The sequence below is a fragment of the Peromyscus eremicus genome, chromosome 10 (assembly GCF_949786415.1).
Source record: "Peromyscus eremicus chromosome 10, PerEre_H2_v1, whole genome shotgun sequence".
Taxonomy (NCBI): domain Eukaryota; kingdom Metazoa; phylum Chordata; class Mammalia; order Rodentia; family Cricetidae; genus Peromyscus; species Peromyscus eremicus.
In genome coordinates this window covers 57650046-57666879 of record NC_081426.1, presented here as the reverse complement: position 1 = coordinate 57666879, position 16834 = coordinate 57650046, and the positions used below count along the sequence as shown (strand labels likewise).

General features: G+C 42.1%; 1 protein-coding gene across 1 annotated transcript in view; it reads right to left on the bottom strand.

The window, feature by feature from the left end:
• Positions 1 to 14723, bottom strand: part of Wdr19 (WD repeat domain 19) — an 86656-nt gene extending 71933 nt beyond the window's left edge. The window contains exons 1-5 of the mRNA XM_059275906.1: positions 14632 to 14723; positions 11829 to 11920; positions 11474 to 11539; positions 5999 to 6124; positions 2303 to 2418 (exon numbers count right to left, since the gene is read on the bottom strand). Coding sequence (XP_059131889.1) covers positions 2303 to 2418; positions 5999 to 6124; positions 11474 to 11539; positions 11829 to 11920; positions 14632 to 14637 — 406 coding nt within the window. The 5' untranslated portion in view covers positions 14638 to 14723. The remainder of the gene's footprint in view (positions 1 to 2302; positions 2419 to 5998; positions 6125 to 11473; positions 11540 to 11828; positions 11921 to 14631) is intronic.
• Positions 14724 to 16834: the final 2111 nt, after the last annotated feature.

Below are 16834 nucleotides of genomic sequence, written 5' to 3'. Positions count from 1 at the left end.
GGCTACAGAGAGCATTTCAAATCAGCAGAGCGGAGCACAGACGTGACGGGGACATTCAGAGAAGAGCCTGTAGCCAGAGAGCTCATGCTGATCACAGACTAAAGGACTCAGGGGGGGCAGCGACATCAGGACAGGAAAAGGTTATGTGAAGAGAGGCCAAAAGATGCTACAGACAAGCGCCTTTCTTCTTTACTCCTTAAAATCACATCTATTTATTTATTTGTGTGTGTGTATACACACATGGTGTGTGCATGTGTGTTGCATAGCTCACTTGTGGAGGTCAAAGGACAATCTTGGGAGCCGATTCTCTCCTTCACTGTGAGGGTTGCAGGGACTGAACTCAGGTTGTTAGGCTTGGCAGCAAGTGCCTTTACCTGCTGAGCCATCACACTGGCCCATAAGCTCCTTTCTTTACCAAGGAAAGGGAGAAGAAACCTTCCTTTTTCTAGACACCGTCACACTGCTCAAACTCAGGGTAAGTACAACATCAGTAAGAACAGGTAACACGAACTACCTGACCTTATAGTACTCTGATGACTGAAATGGGAGACTGGCATTATTTAATTAAGCTATCATAACTGCCATTTGTGCGTATCAGAACCCTGCAAAGCAAGAAATGCCAGCATCTAGTTGAGTTCAAAGGAATGGATCGGTACACCATGAAATGCATACGTGGTTTCTATACAGTGCACCAAGAAGCCATGAGTGGGGTGACCTGATTTTAGCAAAGGTAAGAGGAACGGCTGGAGAGATGGCCCAGTGGTTAAGAGCGTGTGTGCTCTTCCAGAGGACCAAGTTCAGTTCCCAGCACCCACATCAGGTGCTGTGGGTAACTTTAGCTACAGGGGATCCAATGCCTCTGGCCTCCATAGGCATCTGTACTCATGTGCACAGACATCAGTACCTGCACATAATTTAGAATAACAAAAATAAAGCTTTAAAAAAAGGTTGAGAGGAAACAGAGCCAAGCCACAAATGCCAACCAAGCATGGGAGAAGCAATGGTATATTTACCTAAGATGGGTAATTGATTAGAATCTTTGCAGGTATACTTTACATGGTTATTAAGAAAGAATGTGGGCAGAATCATATTCATATTAAATACAAAGATCACAATAACATCATGTTCATATGGCAGCCTCACATGAGAATGATCATGCTCTAACATACTATTTCCATATCCAGTGTCAAATCTCTGGGGCTTATCAATGTATTGGAGGACATTCTCATAGATAAAGTGGGAAACAAAATGCCTACTGGAGTCATACAGAAATTTACATGGAGCCAGCTGGGGGCACAGGTCTTTAGTCCCAGCACTCAGGATGCAGAGGCAGGTGGATCTCCAAGTTTAAGGCCAGCCTGGTCTACAGAGCGAGTTCCAGGATATCTAGGGCTGTTACACAGAGAAACCCTGTCTCAAAAAATCAAAAAAACAACGAAAAAGAAATTTGCATAGAAAAAGTTGATTTTTGTAACTGGGAAGAAATTTTAGTTTGGTCCTTCAAACAGATTAATGATCCTTCTATTTATCTTTCATTATTAAAAATTAAAATGAATACTAAAGAGATACATGTGAAAATCATCTGAAATGACGCACTGCTCCTAATGGAAAGCACTTCCTCACATGTCCTGTAGGTGCCGCTGTCTCCATCGTGTGCTGCCTCCCTTAGCTATAGCGAGGCTTTTCCCGTCCACATGCCTGGAGTTAACCCTGTTCATTCTATCAGTCACCAGTGTGATGCTACAATGAAAAGGGTCACTCTTCAAGGGTATTCAGGGCCCAAGGCCAAGTGAACAGAGATTGGAGGAACCAGAGTACTTTATGCAAATGAGCCACATACTCTGAGGCCAACTACTCATAGTCCAATGTCTGCATTCCTGGTGTTTGGAGACAAGATGGGATAAGGATTGGGAGTATGGATCCTATCTAAGCAATCACTGAATGTTTCAGTTCACTTCCTACATGGATGAACATCAGTATATGTTATAACACAACAACATTGACTAAAACTAGCCAACAATGAACATACGTGGTCAACAGGTGTTGATATATGCACATGAGCTATTCCATGTCTAGAGATTCAAGCTCAGTGTGAAAGAGAAAACAGTTGTCATTAGCGTCCTGATGCTCGAAGACATAGGCTGACCTTAACTCAGTCTGTCCTGTGTACCTCAGGAAATCTCAGCAGCAGGAGAGGGATCTTCCTGGTCAGCAATCGAAGATGGACCAGGGAAGCCTTTCTCCACAGATTTTTCCCTTGCAGCTTCTTAAACATGTAGCAGTGTTTCTAGCCAGAACCTACCAAGAACAGGAATCTTTCGAGATGTCTGATGATTATAAATGAGCAAATTTCCTTTAATGGTCCCAACAGCCAGGAAACTTCCAATTTTTGACCAAAGAAGGAAAGACATTTGATCCCTGTAATATTAAGATACATATTACAGAACAATCCACAATCATAACCCCTTAACAATCCTCTAAGATATACTTCACGTATAACTGTAACCTCTGCTTAGAAGCTGAAGTGTAACATTATAGCTCACGGGCTTTTACCTATAATCCTAACACTCAGGAGGCAGAGACAGACCTCTGTGAGTTCGAGGCCCCCTATAACTACATAGTAAGACTCTGCCTCAAGAAAACAAATAAACAAACAAACAAACACCCCACACAACTCATAGTTCTTAGATGAAGACTCAGTGCTAAAAGAACTTTGGAGGCAACAGAAGATGGCACAGAGGCTAAGAGCACTGGCTGGTCCCAGATTTGATTCCCAGTACCCACACGGTAGCTTACAACTGTCTCAAACACCAGTTCCAGGGGATTCAACACCCTCTTCTGGCCTCTGCAGGCACCAGAAATAATGTGGTTCACAGACATGCATGCTGGCAAGCCCATACACATAAAATAAAATTAAAAATTTAAAAGAAAATGTGGAGCCAGTACAAGATCATCTCGGCAGCAGTTAAGACTCAAAATACCAATAAATAATGAATACAGACTTCAATTCAGTTGTTACAGAACCTCAAATGCATGGGGTAATTTGTGTTACTGATGATGGTTTTAACTATAATTATGGTAAAAATTTTAATGGACAATGAAGCTGCCAGAATGATCCAAGAATGGAGTGAGGAGAATTCTGAGTGCTTGTGAGAAAACTCCAGGAAAACAAGTCAAGAGTCTTGTAACCTCAGTTTCTTCAAAACAGGGAATTGTTTTGAGAATGTATTTTTATGCTCTTCCCAGGTGTAGTGGATAGAAGCGAGTTTACTTCAGATTATTCATTACAGCTGGCTATTGGTATTTGTTTATATGTCTCTATGGAAACACATTTTTCCACATGAGGTTTGTCTGCCATCTTGACTTGTCAGCCACGTGTGGCTTGTCCTTGTGATCATATATGTTACTCACATGACTCTACTTAACCCTCAGAGAATAAACTGTCTGATGCTCTGAATAAAGTTGGCTAGTGAATGAGACTTTAGTCCATCTCACTTATCAGCTCCATTTACCCAGGTCCCACAGCCTCTAGCGCAGTGACATGAAACCTTATGCACTGTTTAAAAGGTAGCTTTGGAGGTCTAGGAAGAAGGCTTGGTGGATAAAGTACTTGGTGCACAAGTGTGGGGGAGCAGAGTGGTCTCCAGAATCCATGTAAATGCCCGGTGGGCCTGCCTGTGATTTTAGTGCCTGTAAGACAGAAAGGGGATCCCCAGAGCAAGCTGGCTAGACTGGTAAACTCTGGGTTCCATGAATAAGGTGGAGTGATCAGGAAGGCTCCCCATGTCGGCCCTGGGTCTCCACATGCACACACATAAAGGCACCACACACAAATGCACGAGGTGGGACAAGAAGCTTTCCATAGCACGGCAAATTAAATCGGAGGAAACACTGGGAGTTCATAATGCTATAAAGGATGGCTCTTGGCTGAGCATATATTTCAGTGGTAGAGCATGGTGTAGTTGAACAAAGCCCTGGGTCAATTCCTAGCTACATCAGAAAAGAAACAAAAAGGATTATGTTTGTTGCTCATCACTACTACAAAGCTGTTCAGAAGCAGCCAGAAAACACTTTTGTCTAATGGTATTTGGAATTACATTTATTTACTGGTGTGTATGGGATGACACCACAGCTAGAGGACAATTGGGAGGAGTCGGTTCTCTCTTCCCACCACGGAGGTCCCAGGGATCACTCAGTTCATTGGCTTAGGGCCTTCTTGCCAGCTCCGAGTTCTTGCAAGCATTCTAGGACTCCCAGGCTGCTATTTCTAGGATTCCCTACAGAAGGGAATGAGAACTCTTTGGAGACTAGCTCCTTCACACACTGAGGGAAGAAATCACAACGGGTCCAAACCAACATCCCAGAGGCAGCAGCAGCACCCAGGGATGTGTTGGGAATGCCCCTTATCAGACCCTGTCTCAGACTTGTTCAGTCAGAAACTCAGGGGGTGGATCTAGCTATCAGTATGTGACTGACTCTTTTAGTGATTCCAATGTAGCTACATCTGAGTAGCACAGCTTCAGAAAGGGCACTGCTCTCCAGAACACTGAGTAAGGACAAAGGTTAAGCTGGAGGAGATTTTCTCTAGCTAAACCTGGAATCAGAGCACCAAAAATTCTGTGCGCAGTTGACACAAGTTGAATCTGTGAAAGGTTATATACATTATGATGATATTTAGACGTGAAATATTTATGAAGTATATGAAAAGTTAGCGGCAATAACGTGAATAAAGGAAATGGAAATAATATTATTATAGTTATTATAATAATATAATAAATGAATATAATAATAAAGTAAAATTTAGTTAAAAACTAATTTCAGGGGCTGGCTAGATGGCTCAGCAGGTGAACACACTTGCTACCAAGTCTGATGGCCCAAGTTCAATCCCTGGGATCCACACCCAAGTGCATGTACACAGTCATGCACACATGCATACAGTCATGCATACATTCATATTCCTACACAAAACAAATAGGTAAATGCTAACTGGGCAGACTGCAGTCTTCTTTCAGGAGACACGAGGTGAGAGGACCACCGCGATGTCCTCACCTGCTACTTTGTTTGATGAAGGCCTTTTATTGGGCACCACTGCAGCCAGCTCACCTCCAGATTTTCCCTATCTATTCTGTCTCATTGTGGTCATTTTCAGTATGTTCACTGAAAGACTTTTTAAAAGAAGCTAGTCCACAACCATAACATCTTTAATCTTTTTTGATTTTGTTTTGTTTTGAGACAGGGTCTCTCTATATAGTTCTGCCTCTCCTGGAACTCACAATGTAGACCAGGCTGGCCTTGAACTCACAGAGATCCATCTGCTTCTGCCTCCTGAGTGCTGGGATCAAAGGTGTATGCCACCACATCTGGTCATAACATCTTTATTCTAACTAATGGAAGGATTACACATATAAACCATAAAAGGAATGGTATTTTTCTTTCATAAGAAAATTATTCAAGAAAGGCAGGGTGGTACAGGCTTGTAGTCTCAGCACGTAGGAGGTGGATGCAGGAGGATCAGGAGTTCAAAGTCATCCTTAGCTACACAGTGAGCTTGATGTCAGCATGGGCTTTTTGAGATCTTGTTTCAAAAAACGGAAACCAAAAGGAAACAAAGTGCCAACAACAACAACAAAAAGAACTCATCATTGCATCTCCAAAGTCAAAGTAATAAACACGACCAGCATCAATCACTGCATCTCCAAAGTCAAAGTAATAAACACGACCAGCATCAGGACCACAGAGGCCCACTTCTCAGGGAAAACTTTCAAAAGAATTGAAAAACAACAAACAGTATCATTGCTCATTGAAAAATTGAAAAATAACAACAAAGTTGGGAAATGCTAATTACACAGTACACATTGTGTGCATCTGTTAAAAATATCATATTATACCTCAATAATAAGTACAATTACTGACATTAATAAAAATGACATAAATGACAAAAATGTCTTGTCATTTCATACTTTATACACCACTTAAATAACAACAAAGGTACCCTTACCTCATGCCATTGTCTAGCTGGCTGGTTTTATTTGTGTTGGCATCCCATAGAAAAATGCAGCTAGACTTCTCGGCAATCACCGCCAGGATATCCCCATCTTTATCCCAATCCATGGCGACACAGTTGCTTTTGGAAAAGAGAAAATCATCACTATCCACTTCTCAAAAGTTAGAGAGAAGAAACAAATACTCACCTATCTGTGACTTCTGTCCGCAACAAGACCACTCAATATCTTTTAATAGGTCATGAGCATCCTAAAATGAGAAATTCAACCTGCTATCCACTGATAATGCAACGCTAAGCTTCATGTTTCTGTTTGGTTTTGCTTTGAAGGGATGGAGGGATTTTTAAGTTCTACTTTCAGAACCACTTCCATGCACTATACTAAATAAAATTGTAGGTAACGAATTATCAGGTTTTCCTGAGTCCTATTAAAAAAAAACCTCATCTCCCAGAAAGATAAATTCATCAAACACTTCTACAAATGAATTAAAAATCAGAACCAATAGGTAGCTTTTTAAATGTGTTATCTTTTCTTTCTTTCTTTCTTTCTTTCTTTCTTTCTTTCTTTCTTTTTCTTTCTTTCTTTCTTTCTTACTTACTTTCTTTCTTTTCTTTTTCTTTCTTTCCTTCTCTCTCTCTCTCTCTCTCTCTCTCTCTCTCTCTCTCTCTCTTCTTCTTCTTCTTCTTCTTTGACAAGGGTCTTCTTACAGAGTTCTGGCTAGTTTGGACTCACATGTAAACCAGTCTGGACTAACACTTGCAGTGATCCTCCTGCCTCTGCCTCCTGATAACTGAGACTGTAGTTGTGTACCGCCATGCTTGGCTGTTCAATAGGCATTTATCTGTCTGTCTGTCCGTCCATCCATCCATCCATCTATCTATCTATGCCTTGAATCTAGGGCCTCTATTATGTCAGCCAAGTGTTCTACACTAAGCTGTATCCTCAGTCCTTTAGTAGGTAATTTTCTAAGACCAATTTTTTAGGTTTTTCAAAGTTAGCCTACAAAGCAATGCATTTTATTATGTAAGGTCAAGTAGTGAAAGGTTGTTTCATATTTACAAAAATGAAAAAGCAGTATAAGAAATGAAATTCTACCTAGAAAGGTAAAACAAAGTAGATCAAGGTTGGTGGGCTAGCTAGTTTTATGTCAACTTGACACAAGCTAGAGTCATCAGAGGAGACAGCCTCAGCTGAGAAAAATGGCTCCATGAGAAGAGCCTGTAGGACATTTTCTTAACTAGTGATTGATGTGGGAGGGCCCAGTTCATTGTGGGTGTGGCCACCCCTGGGCTGATGGTACTGGGTCTGTAAGAAAGGATAAGCAAGCCAGTACGCAGCACTCCTCCATGGCCTCTGCATCAGCTCCTGCCTCCAGGTTCCAGTCCTGTTTGAGTTCCTGTCCTGACTTCCTTCAGTGATGGACTATGATAATGTGTAAGTCAAATAAACCATTTCCTCCCAAATGTGCTTTTGCTCATGATGTTTCCATCACAGCCATCATAACCCTAAGACAAAAATTGGTACCAGGATAATGGGGTGTTGCTGTGACAGACATGACCATGTTGTTTTGAGGAGGATTGTGGAAGGACTTTGGATCTTTGGGCTGGAAAAGCCATGGAATGTTCAAAGCTTGGTGAGCTGTTCTGTGGGAGTGTGGAAGATAAGAATGTTAAGAGACATTCACAGGATGGAGGCCTGCCTGGCTTGTGAAGTTCTAGAGGCAAGTTTGAGAGCCACTTAAAGACTTTATGGGGCCAATGCATATTTTGAGAAAGCTTAACTGAGGCTTGAGTCAGACCAACAAGACACCAGAACCACTGAAGTGAAACCCTGCTTTGCTAGGATAATCAATGCTGGTCAGAGCTGAGAAATTAGCAGTGATTAAGAAGAGACCAGCATCATGTAGGTGAAATCTTCTGGAAGATTTTCCTATGAGTTAGCACACAGAAGCTGTGTTCCAGAGGCAGCCAAGGTTGTGCCTCATGTTGGGAGAGAAGTGACCCAAGCCCTTTGGAGGAGCCCAGAAGATCAAGGGTGGATCCCATATATTAGACATCCTGTTATTTATACTGTTGGGAGTGAGAGGACCAAGCAGACACTATAACAGTTTCCTGAGACTGAACAAGCAGTTTCTGAGAGAGATATGAACAATCAATCTCCAACACCCCCAACAGCAAGGACAAGGAGGCCTGGTTCATGCAGTACCAGGCCAGGCCAGGCCTGAGCCACAGTCAAGAAGCTCAAGGTGACAACAAAATGAGGACAAAGCCTACAACTTGTCTGGGCCTGTCCCATAATGGAAAAGCTATAGCCTTAACCATCCCTGATTAGCCCTGGCCAATTAGAATGTACTAATATGATTGCCTTCTTGCTCAAGCCAATCATATCTAAAATGACCTAAATGCTCTAGGACCTCCCCTTGGCTGTGCTTAAAAGGAGCCTACCTAAGGAGCTTAAAAGGTTCATTGCCATTTTGCCTTTGTGTAGGGTGGACAGCCCCAGCATGCTGGAAACTTTCTTGAGATAATAAATGCTCTTGCTGATTGCATAAGTGGATGGTGGTCTTTTGTGGTACTTCTCCAGGACACTAACAGGGGGTTTGGTTTTTGCTTTGTTCAAATTGTGATTGTGCCCCTGTTTTTCCTTCCTGAAATAAGAAGGTACTTAAATTATGTTTTATTTTACAGGAGTCCACAGTTTAGAGACTTTAAAAAGAAAGGGGAAAAAAGATTTGGGGGTTTTACAGAGAATTTGGATTTTAAAAGAGACTGGATATTTTTAAAGAGACAAATCTTAAAAGTGTTTAAATTTGTAAGGCTGTGGGATCTTTTAAGTTTGTAAAATGCTGTATATTGTTATGTCTTTATTAATGTGTGATCTTGGGGATGAACAAGAAGGAAAAGATTGTGGCTTAACACAATGTGTTTGTGTGTCAACTTGACAAGGGTCAGTTGCGCTGGCTAGAGTTATGTCAACTTAACACAAACTATAATCATCTGAGAGAAGGAAACCTCAACTGAGAAAATGCCTCTGTAAGACTGGTCTGTGGGCCAGCCTATAGAGCACTTTTTTTTTTCCTTCGAGACAGGGTTTCTCTGTGTAGTTTTGGTACCTATCCTGGATCTCACTCTGTAGACCAGGCTGGCCTTGAGCTCACAGAGATCCACCTGACCCTGTCTCCTGAATGCTGAGATTAAAGCTGCCCAGCTCATTTTCTTAATTAGTGATTGATGGGGGGAAGGCCCAGCCCATTGTGTGGGTGGTGCCATCCTTGGGTTGGTGGTCCTGGGTTCTATAAGAAAGCAGGCTGAGCAAGCCATGGGGAGTAAGACAGTAAGCAGCACTCCTCCATGGCCTGTGCATCAGCTCCTGCCTCCAGGTTCCTGTCCTGTTTGAGTTCCTGGCCTGAGTTCCTTCAATAATGAACAATGGTACAGGAGTGTAAGCCAAACATACCCTTTCCTCCCCAACTTGCTTTTGGTCATGGTGTTTTATCAGTGTTATAGTAACCCTAACTAAGATAGTTGGTGTTTTAGTCAGGATTTCTATTGCTGTGAAGACCATGACCATGGCAACTCTTATAAAGCCAGACTTGGTGCTGGCTACATCTTGATCCACAGGCAACAGGAAGTGGACTGTGGCATTGGGAGCAGCTTGAGCACAGGAGAACTCAAAGCCCACCCCCACAGTGACACACTTCCTCCAATAAGGCCACACCTCCTAATAATGCCACTCCCTTTGGGGGCCATTTTCTTTTAAACCACCACAGTTGAGTACTCAGAACTTGTTAGAATAAGTGAGGAAGATCAAGAGTTCAAGGTCATCCTCTGCTATATACTGAGTTCAAAGCAAGCCTGGCTACATGGGATCCCATCTCAAAACCAAAACCAGGAGAAAATCATACATGTTGTGTAAAATATATAATGCATAGATACACTGTTTTTAACTTTATAATTTCTACAATTCCCAAAAAACAGACTTCTTCATTTATATAATGCTAGTTTTCATTTGGACACTCTTTGCTCATGGCTAAAACATACTTTGATTTACAATTAAGTTGGCAATTATTTTACTTTACTTTATTCTTCAAATGGTTAAGATGTGTTTGGAGGACCCTAATTTCCTTTAACAGTCTCAAAAACTTTGGTAGCATAGAAGAGGGAAGTTTTCAAATTGTTGATAAAATCATTTGCCAATTAAAGACCGACAATTAGACAGCATTTTATTTGTCTGGAGATCTTTTTTGGTCAAATCCAACTATTATGAATCCAGTAGCAGAATTCAGATGAGGGTCTTATGCAACCAAAGCAGGTGTCACTGAGATTGGGCAATTAAACTCACACGGTTTCCTTTTATATTGAGTGCCTTCCTTTAGGCATAATCACTGAGTAACTATTTTCATCACATTCCCCAAAATACAGAAATCAGAAGCAACAGTGCAGAGTGCGGGCAATGGTGAAAACCCACCAGCTTCAGCAGGAAGGGCAGAGCAGGCGGGAGAGGCCAGGCCAAGAGAGGTAAACAACAGGACTGGGAAATGTGGTCAACAAACTATGGATGGTAGACAGGCACTGACAAGCACAGCCGCGCAAGTCTCCTGAGGGCAGGGAGTCCCCGCACATGAGCACGCGCCGAGTCTGTCTACAGAGTCAGACTGTAACACTGAACCATCAAAGCAACTAGTCTACAGGAGCATTTAGAACAACATCCTGCAAGCAGAGACATCTTCCTTCTCTAAGAAGTATGCGCAAAGTGACTGTCCTCCAATGATTTCCAGAGAGGAAGTACCAAAGGAAATACAGATTGGGTATTCCTAATTTTGTAATTTTTTTCCATTTTCATGTGTACGGTGTTTATATGTGTATGCATGTTTTCATGTGTAAGGGTACATACGTGTGTGTGTGTGTGTGTGTGTGTGTGTGTGTGTGTGTGTGTGTGTAGGCTTCAGGCTCATGCAGGGATCATCCTCAATAACTCTTCTTATTTATTTATTGAAGCAGGGCCTCTTAATCAAACCCAGAGTTCATCTATATGGCTAGTCTAAGAGGCCAGCTTGCACTAGGGATCAATCCTGTCTTTGTTTTCCAAGGCTGCAATCCCAGGTCAATCACGGTTCTCCCCTGGTCCTGGCATTACGGGTGTTCTCAGGATCTGAACTCTGGCCCTCATGCTTGTGTGCAAGTGCTCAAGCATCCCCAGTCCCAGAGGAACCTTGTTTTGGACCCATCTACCATACTCACGTATTCACCTATGTGAGTATTTATGTATACAGATACAAACTCTAACTCAAGTGCCACACACATGCTTTACTAACTTTAACATGAAGAAAAAACCTTTTATAGCTAGAGAAAACAAGAGAAAGTGGGGTTATTCATGTGATTTAATTTTAAGACAGCAGTCTTTTTTTTTTTTTTTTTTTTTAAATATTGTAGGCAACAAAGCTTGACTTTTTGATCCACCCCTGTACTTACCCAGGTAAGCTAATTTTACTTCTTTTTTGGCCATGGCGATCAAAGATTTTAACAATATAATCAGCTCTGAAAGCAAGCAGAATATAAAAGATACTTCAATATCTCTCTTATTTATCCATGAATTAAAAAAATTAGGCTCTATTTCAGGTGACTTCAGTGTTCTTTCATGGCAGCTTTTTAATTTGTACTTTAAAAAGTGATGATCAAGGAAAAGGTTCTGTAAACTGTGATGTTAATGGGGTTGAATATTTTAACTATCACACAAGAATTTACACTAAATAGTCAGTATGGGCACAGGTTAGACGTGGATACATACGCATACAACCATTATTTAAAACAGTCATTCTTTTCTTACCCTGTTACTGCAATGAAGTTTCCTGATGATTTTTGCCAGGCAAACTGTATCGGAGCACCAAGCCAAGTCTTTTCTAGCAGGGAGAAAACACGCTAAAAAATAAACACAATGTTTACATTTTCAAAACAATTATGGATCGGCCAGAAAATATGCCAAACTTTAATCCTGCAGATGTGTAGGCTGCAGAATGAATGATGGTGTTTATTCAAAAAATAAATAACAATGAGCACCAGGTACGGTGGCATACACCTTTAATCCCAGCACTTGACAGACAGAGGGATCTCTGTCAGTGTGAGGCCAGTCTGGTCGACACAGTGAGTTACAGGTCAGCCAGTGATACAATGTGAGACCCTGTCTCAAAACTAACAACAACAACAAAAAATCGAACAAACAATAAAATGAACAAAACAAAATCAACCAGTCAATCAAACACAAACAGTCTGTACAGCAGGATGGACTTTGTGATAGTTAGCTTTAATTGTTAACTTGACACAACCTAGAGTCATTGGGAAGGGGGTCTCAGTGAGGGCCTGTCTACACTGGGTTGGTCTGTCTTAAGTTAACTGATGTGTGAAGACCCACCCAACTGTGGGCGGCACCATTCCCTAGACAGTGGGTCCTAAAGTGTATAAGAGAAATGACCTGAGAACAAGCAAGTGGGCATGTCTGCATCTGTTTCTCTCTACTTTTGACTGAAGGTGTGATATGACTCGCTGCTCTAAGCTCCTGCCACTGTGCCTCCCCTGCTTAGCAGACTGTAATCTGGAACTATAAGCTGAAATAAACCTTGTTTCCCTAAAAAAAAAAAAAAAAAAAAAAAAAATTGTTTCTGTCAGGTACTTTTATCACAGCAACAAGAGACTAGAACAGACCTCAAGATAAAAGAGATTATCACACAACTTCTTTCGTTTGATTGTTTTGAGACAGGGTCTCAATGTGTAGCTTTGGCTGGACAGCAACTTGCTATGTAGAGCAGGCTGGCCTCGAACTCACAAAGATCTACTTGCCTCTGCCTTCTGAGTGCTGGGATTGAAGCTGTGTGCTTTTAAATGTTTTCAATGGTTAACTTTATAAAAAAAAATGTGTTACAGTGCTTTGTGCACACTGAACGAATTTAAACATAAATCTGTTAATTGTGACACAGATTTAGGGGATTAAATTTAACAAAACAACTATTTAAATATCTTGGATGATTACGATAGACCTATCTAAGATGCTTACAATTCCTTTAAAATTATCTTCTTTTACCCACAAGTTAAACCTATTTCTTCTTTTTTTCTTTTTGATACAGGGTTTTTCTGTGTACAGCTCTGGCTGTCCTGGAACACTCTGTAGATCAGGCTGGCCTCAAACTCACAGAAATCTGCCTGCCTCTGTCCCCCAAGGTGTGGGTATCAATGCTGGCTTCATTGGTAATTTTTCTGTTGATTATATGTTGAAATAAATTTTGGAGAAACTCAGCAAAACGAAAACAAATGATCACAATTTTATCTGTTTCTTTAACAATCTTATAATTTCTATAAGTTAAAAATTTGAAATCTCACTGATTTATATTATTCTTATATCAGACTTCAAATCTAGAACACCTGGGAACATGACTCTAAATGAAAAATATTAGATTTAAATGCTTTAGATTAAACAAGGATACCCTTATCTAGGTAGATGCAGCTTACACACTATTGCAACTCCTCCGATGCTTTCTGAACACATTCTGTATCCACGTCCTGAACGCCAGTGTCCTGGGGTCACAACTTAAAGGAGAGATGCGCTATGATCCAAGTACACACAGGTTTTGTCCAGCATGGACATACACAGGTACTTAAGAACATCTTACTTCTGCAACTATGTGACTACAATGTCCGTAAACCTTACTTTATTCCCTTCACGGCAGTTCTGTCTCGGGCTGTGATCTTACAAGTTAGTTTTCTTCCACAGAGCTTTATAGCCGCTCTAGGCACAACTCAAAAATGAAAGTTACAGCTTCCCAATTTGAAATCCAAAGGTTTGGTTCTTACTTACTAGTTATAGACATTAAAGCAAGCCGCTGTAACGCTCAAGCACAGGATTCTCAGCTATAAAGAAAAAAGTTATTTCCACTTTCCTGACACATCATATCGGAAAGTGAATCACTTTTTGCAGTGAATCATTTAGAATTATCCGTCAATCCAATTTGACACAAGAGCGACAGTGAAGCTTTAGGAAAGCTAAAACCATTTTAAATCAGCTTTTCCATTTCTTTGCCAGAGCAGGGCGGGGTAGGAATCTCTGAGGTAAATCACAGGAGCAAAGAAGCTGCAGCTGTGGGATTCACAACAAACCCAATCGTAGAGAACCTTCGTGCAGGGGACGACGCACACAAGCGTGCGCAATTTCTCCATCATGTGTTCTAGGGACCGGGAATCTGTACACCGGACACAGTTCAAGTTTTGGAGTCTTTTCACTCTCTCTAGGGCTCTGGGCCACGGGCTTGGGTTGCCTGTGGCTGAGCCACAGAAACAAGGCAGCTTGAGGCATCGGGTTACCTCCAGAGCGACCCGTCCCCACGGCTGAGAAGTTCGGGCATCCTCAGATCAGGCTTCTCCTGAGTTCCAGAGGGCACAGGCCTCCCTCTCCGCCTGCTTTCAGAGCTTCTTTTCCCCTCATCCCTACAACCCCATCCCCTCCCTCCCGCTCCCGGGGAGCGTTCCTCCACCCCTCAGCACTCCTGCGGAGGGACGGGGACACAAACTACTGAGAGGCGCGCTCCGAGGAAACCAGCGGCGGCCGCGTCTTCTCACTCCCCTGCCTTTTCTAAGTTATTTACCTTCATTTCCAGGCTCCAGGGGCACCCCCGATCTTGTAAGTGCGCAGGCGCACCAGGACTCCCCCGCCAGGCTACCGCGTTCCCGTTACCCAGGAGACCGTGCCAACAGCGACCAATCAGCGAGCGTGGGGCGGGGCTTCTCTGGAGCCTTCCTGTGAGAGATGGGCAGGGTGGGTGGTCACGTGATGGAGGCGGGGCTAAGCCCCTGGAAGTTGGGTGTCCGGTCAACTTCCTGCCTGAGCTCTGATTGGGTGAGAGCAACCCCGGGAGGCGGGCTCTGTGGACGGAAGGGGTCCTGTGCAATCTGACATGAAGAAGCCCGCGACAGCGGGAGAGGATGTGGAGAAATCCCAGGAAAAAAAGCAGGAGTCAGACGGTACCAAGTAGGAGGCGGGAATTGGCTCCTGGGCCAAACGGCTTCTGCAAAATCCACACGTAAAAGGCTTGGAAAAACTAGAGTGTCATCCCTCACTTTGTCTTGCTTTATTTTATTATTTTTTGCCGTAGAGGAGATGAGGCGTGAGAGGTCCTTTCTTTCAAGGTCGTTAAGGCAATTTTAGCTAGTGTGGTCGGGGAGGAACAGGAAAAAAAATGAACTCGCTTCTAGAGTTTGAGCCTGGTAACCTTTTAAAAGGATTGGGCCCGAAGGCATTTGGGCGTCTTTACAGTGTTTTGAAACTGCCTCTTTTGCTGTTTGAAAAATGCCATTCAACCCATCTTTCCTACACGTGTTAGGAATCTCATTTGTAGAAGAAAAAAAAAAAATTAAATCAACTACTGATGAGTGGGGTTTTGCAGTTAATTCTTGATTTCAGGTCCCTAATTCAAATCCTGGTTTCTATAAATCAGTGACAGAAAATTTGAAATTGAATCAACAGCTAATAACTTTCCAGAGACAAAGCACCAGTCCGGAGGTGTTCGCTGGTGAGTTACCTGAAACATTTAAGGAGGGAGTTTTACCAATTTTCTACAGCCTCTTTCAGAAAGTAGAAACTGGAGTCAAACCCAAAGATATTAAAAACAACAACAAAAAACAAAAAACCCCAAAACAAAACCCTCCCCCATGAATATTCCTTGCAGTCATAAATGCAAAATGTCCAGTAAAATATTAGTATATAGAATCTGAAAACTGTGAAAAATAATTGCATACCAAGGCTAAGTGAGATCTACTCCATGCAGTATAGGATGTGTCTAGGTTTGAAAGTAATTGATTTCCTGCAGCGTGTTAACAGGGAGCCCATCGTCATTGAGATGCTGTTTATAGCGCATTGAAAGTCTTTGTTCCAGCCAGCTGGGATTACACTCAGGCATCCTGGACCCAAGTGTAGCACTGAGTGTCCAGAACACAGGGTTTTTGAAGGCAAAAACCACGTCCTGGCTGGGTATGGTGGCACACACCTTTGACTCCAGCATTTGGGAGGCAGAGAGGCAGATCTCTGTGAGTTCAAGGCCAGCCTGGTCTATATAGTGAGTTCCAAGACAGCCAGGGCAGTTACACAGAGAAACCCTGTCTCAAAAAACAAAACAAACAAACAAACAAACCACATTCTGGCATCTCATTTAGCGACTCTGTGTGTGTGTGTGTGTGTGTGTGTGTGTGTGTGTGTGTGTGTAATGCAAGCCGGCAGTTAATGGAAACTAAGATGCCCAGTTGGGCATCATGACCTACATGGAGTTGGGTAATTTTCCACGGGGATTCTCATCAAGGACATTAAATTCTAGTCAAGCCTAAAATGGCCTCAGCAAGAATACAAGATAGAGCACCAACCTCTACACTGTCTTGTCCTGTCACAGTAGCAACAGGCTAAAGAAGGAAAACTACATGGTTCTACCAATAGTTATAATAACAAAGCACTTGACAGAATTTAACATATGTAAAATTCTCAAAAAAAAAAGAAACCCATCAAAAACCCAAACAACAAATGTAGGAATAGAGGAGGATTTCCCAGTTGCAAACACTATCTCCAAAAGGTCTATTGATGATACCATACTTAATGCTAAGAAACTTGAAAGTGTTCCCATTGAAGAACAAGGCAAGGATGTCCCCTCTTGGGACCCTTTCTCAATTCTGGTAGAAGTTCTCGTTATTGCAATAAGAAGAAAAAAGGAGCATACTGATTGAAAAGGGAGATGGAGAAACTGTTCAGAGATGACGTGATTGAGTATGTAGAGAACCTGAAGAAAAAAAAAAAGACAAAAACCA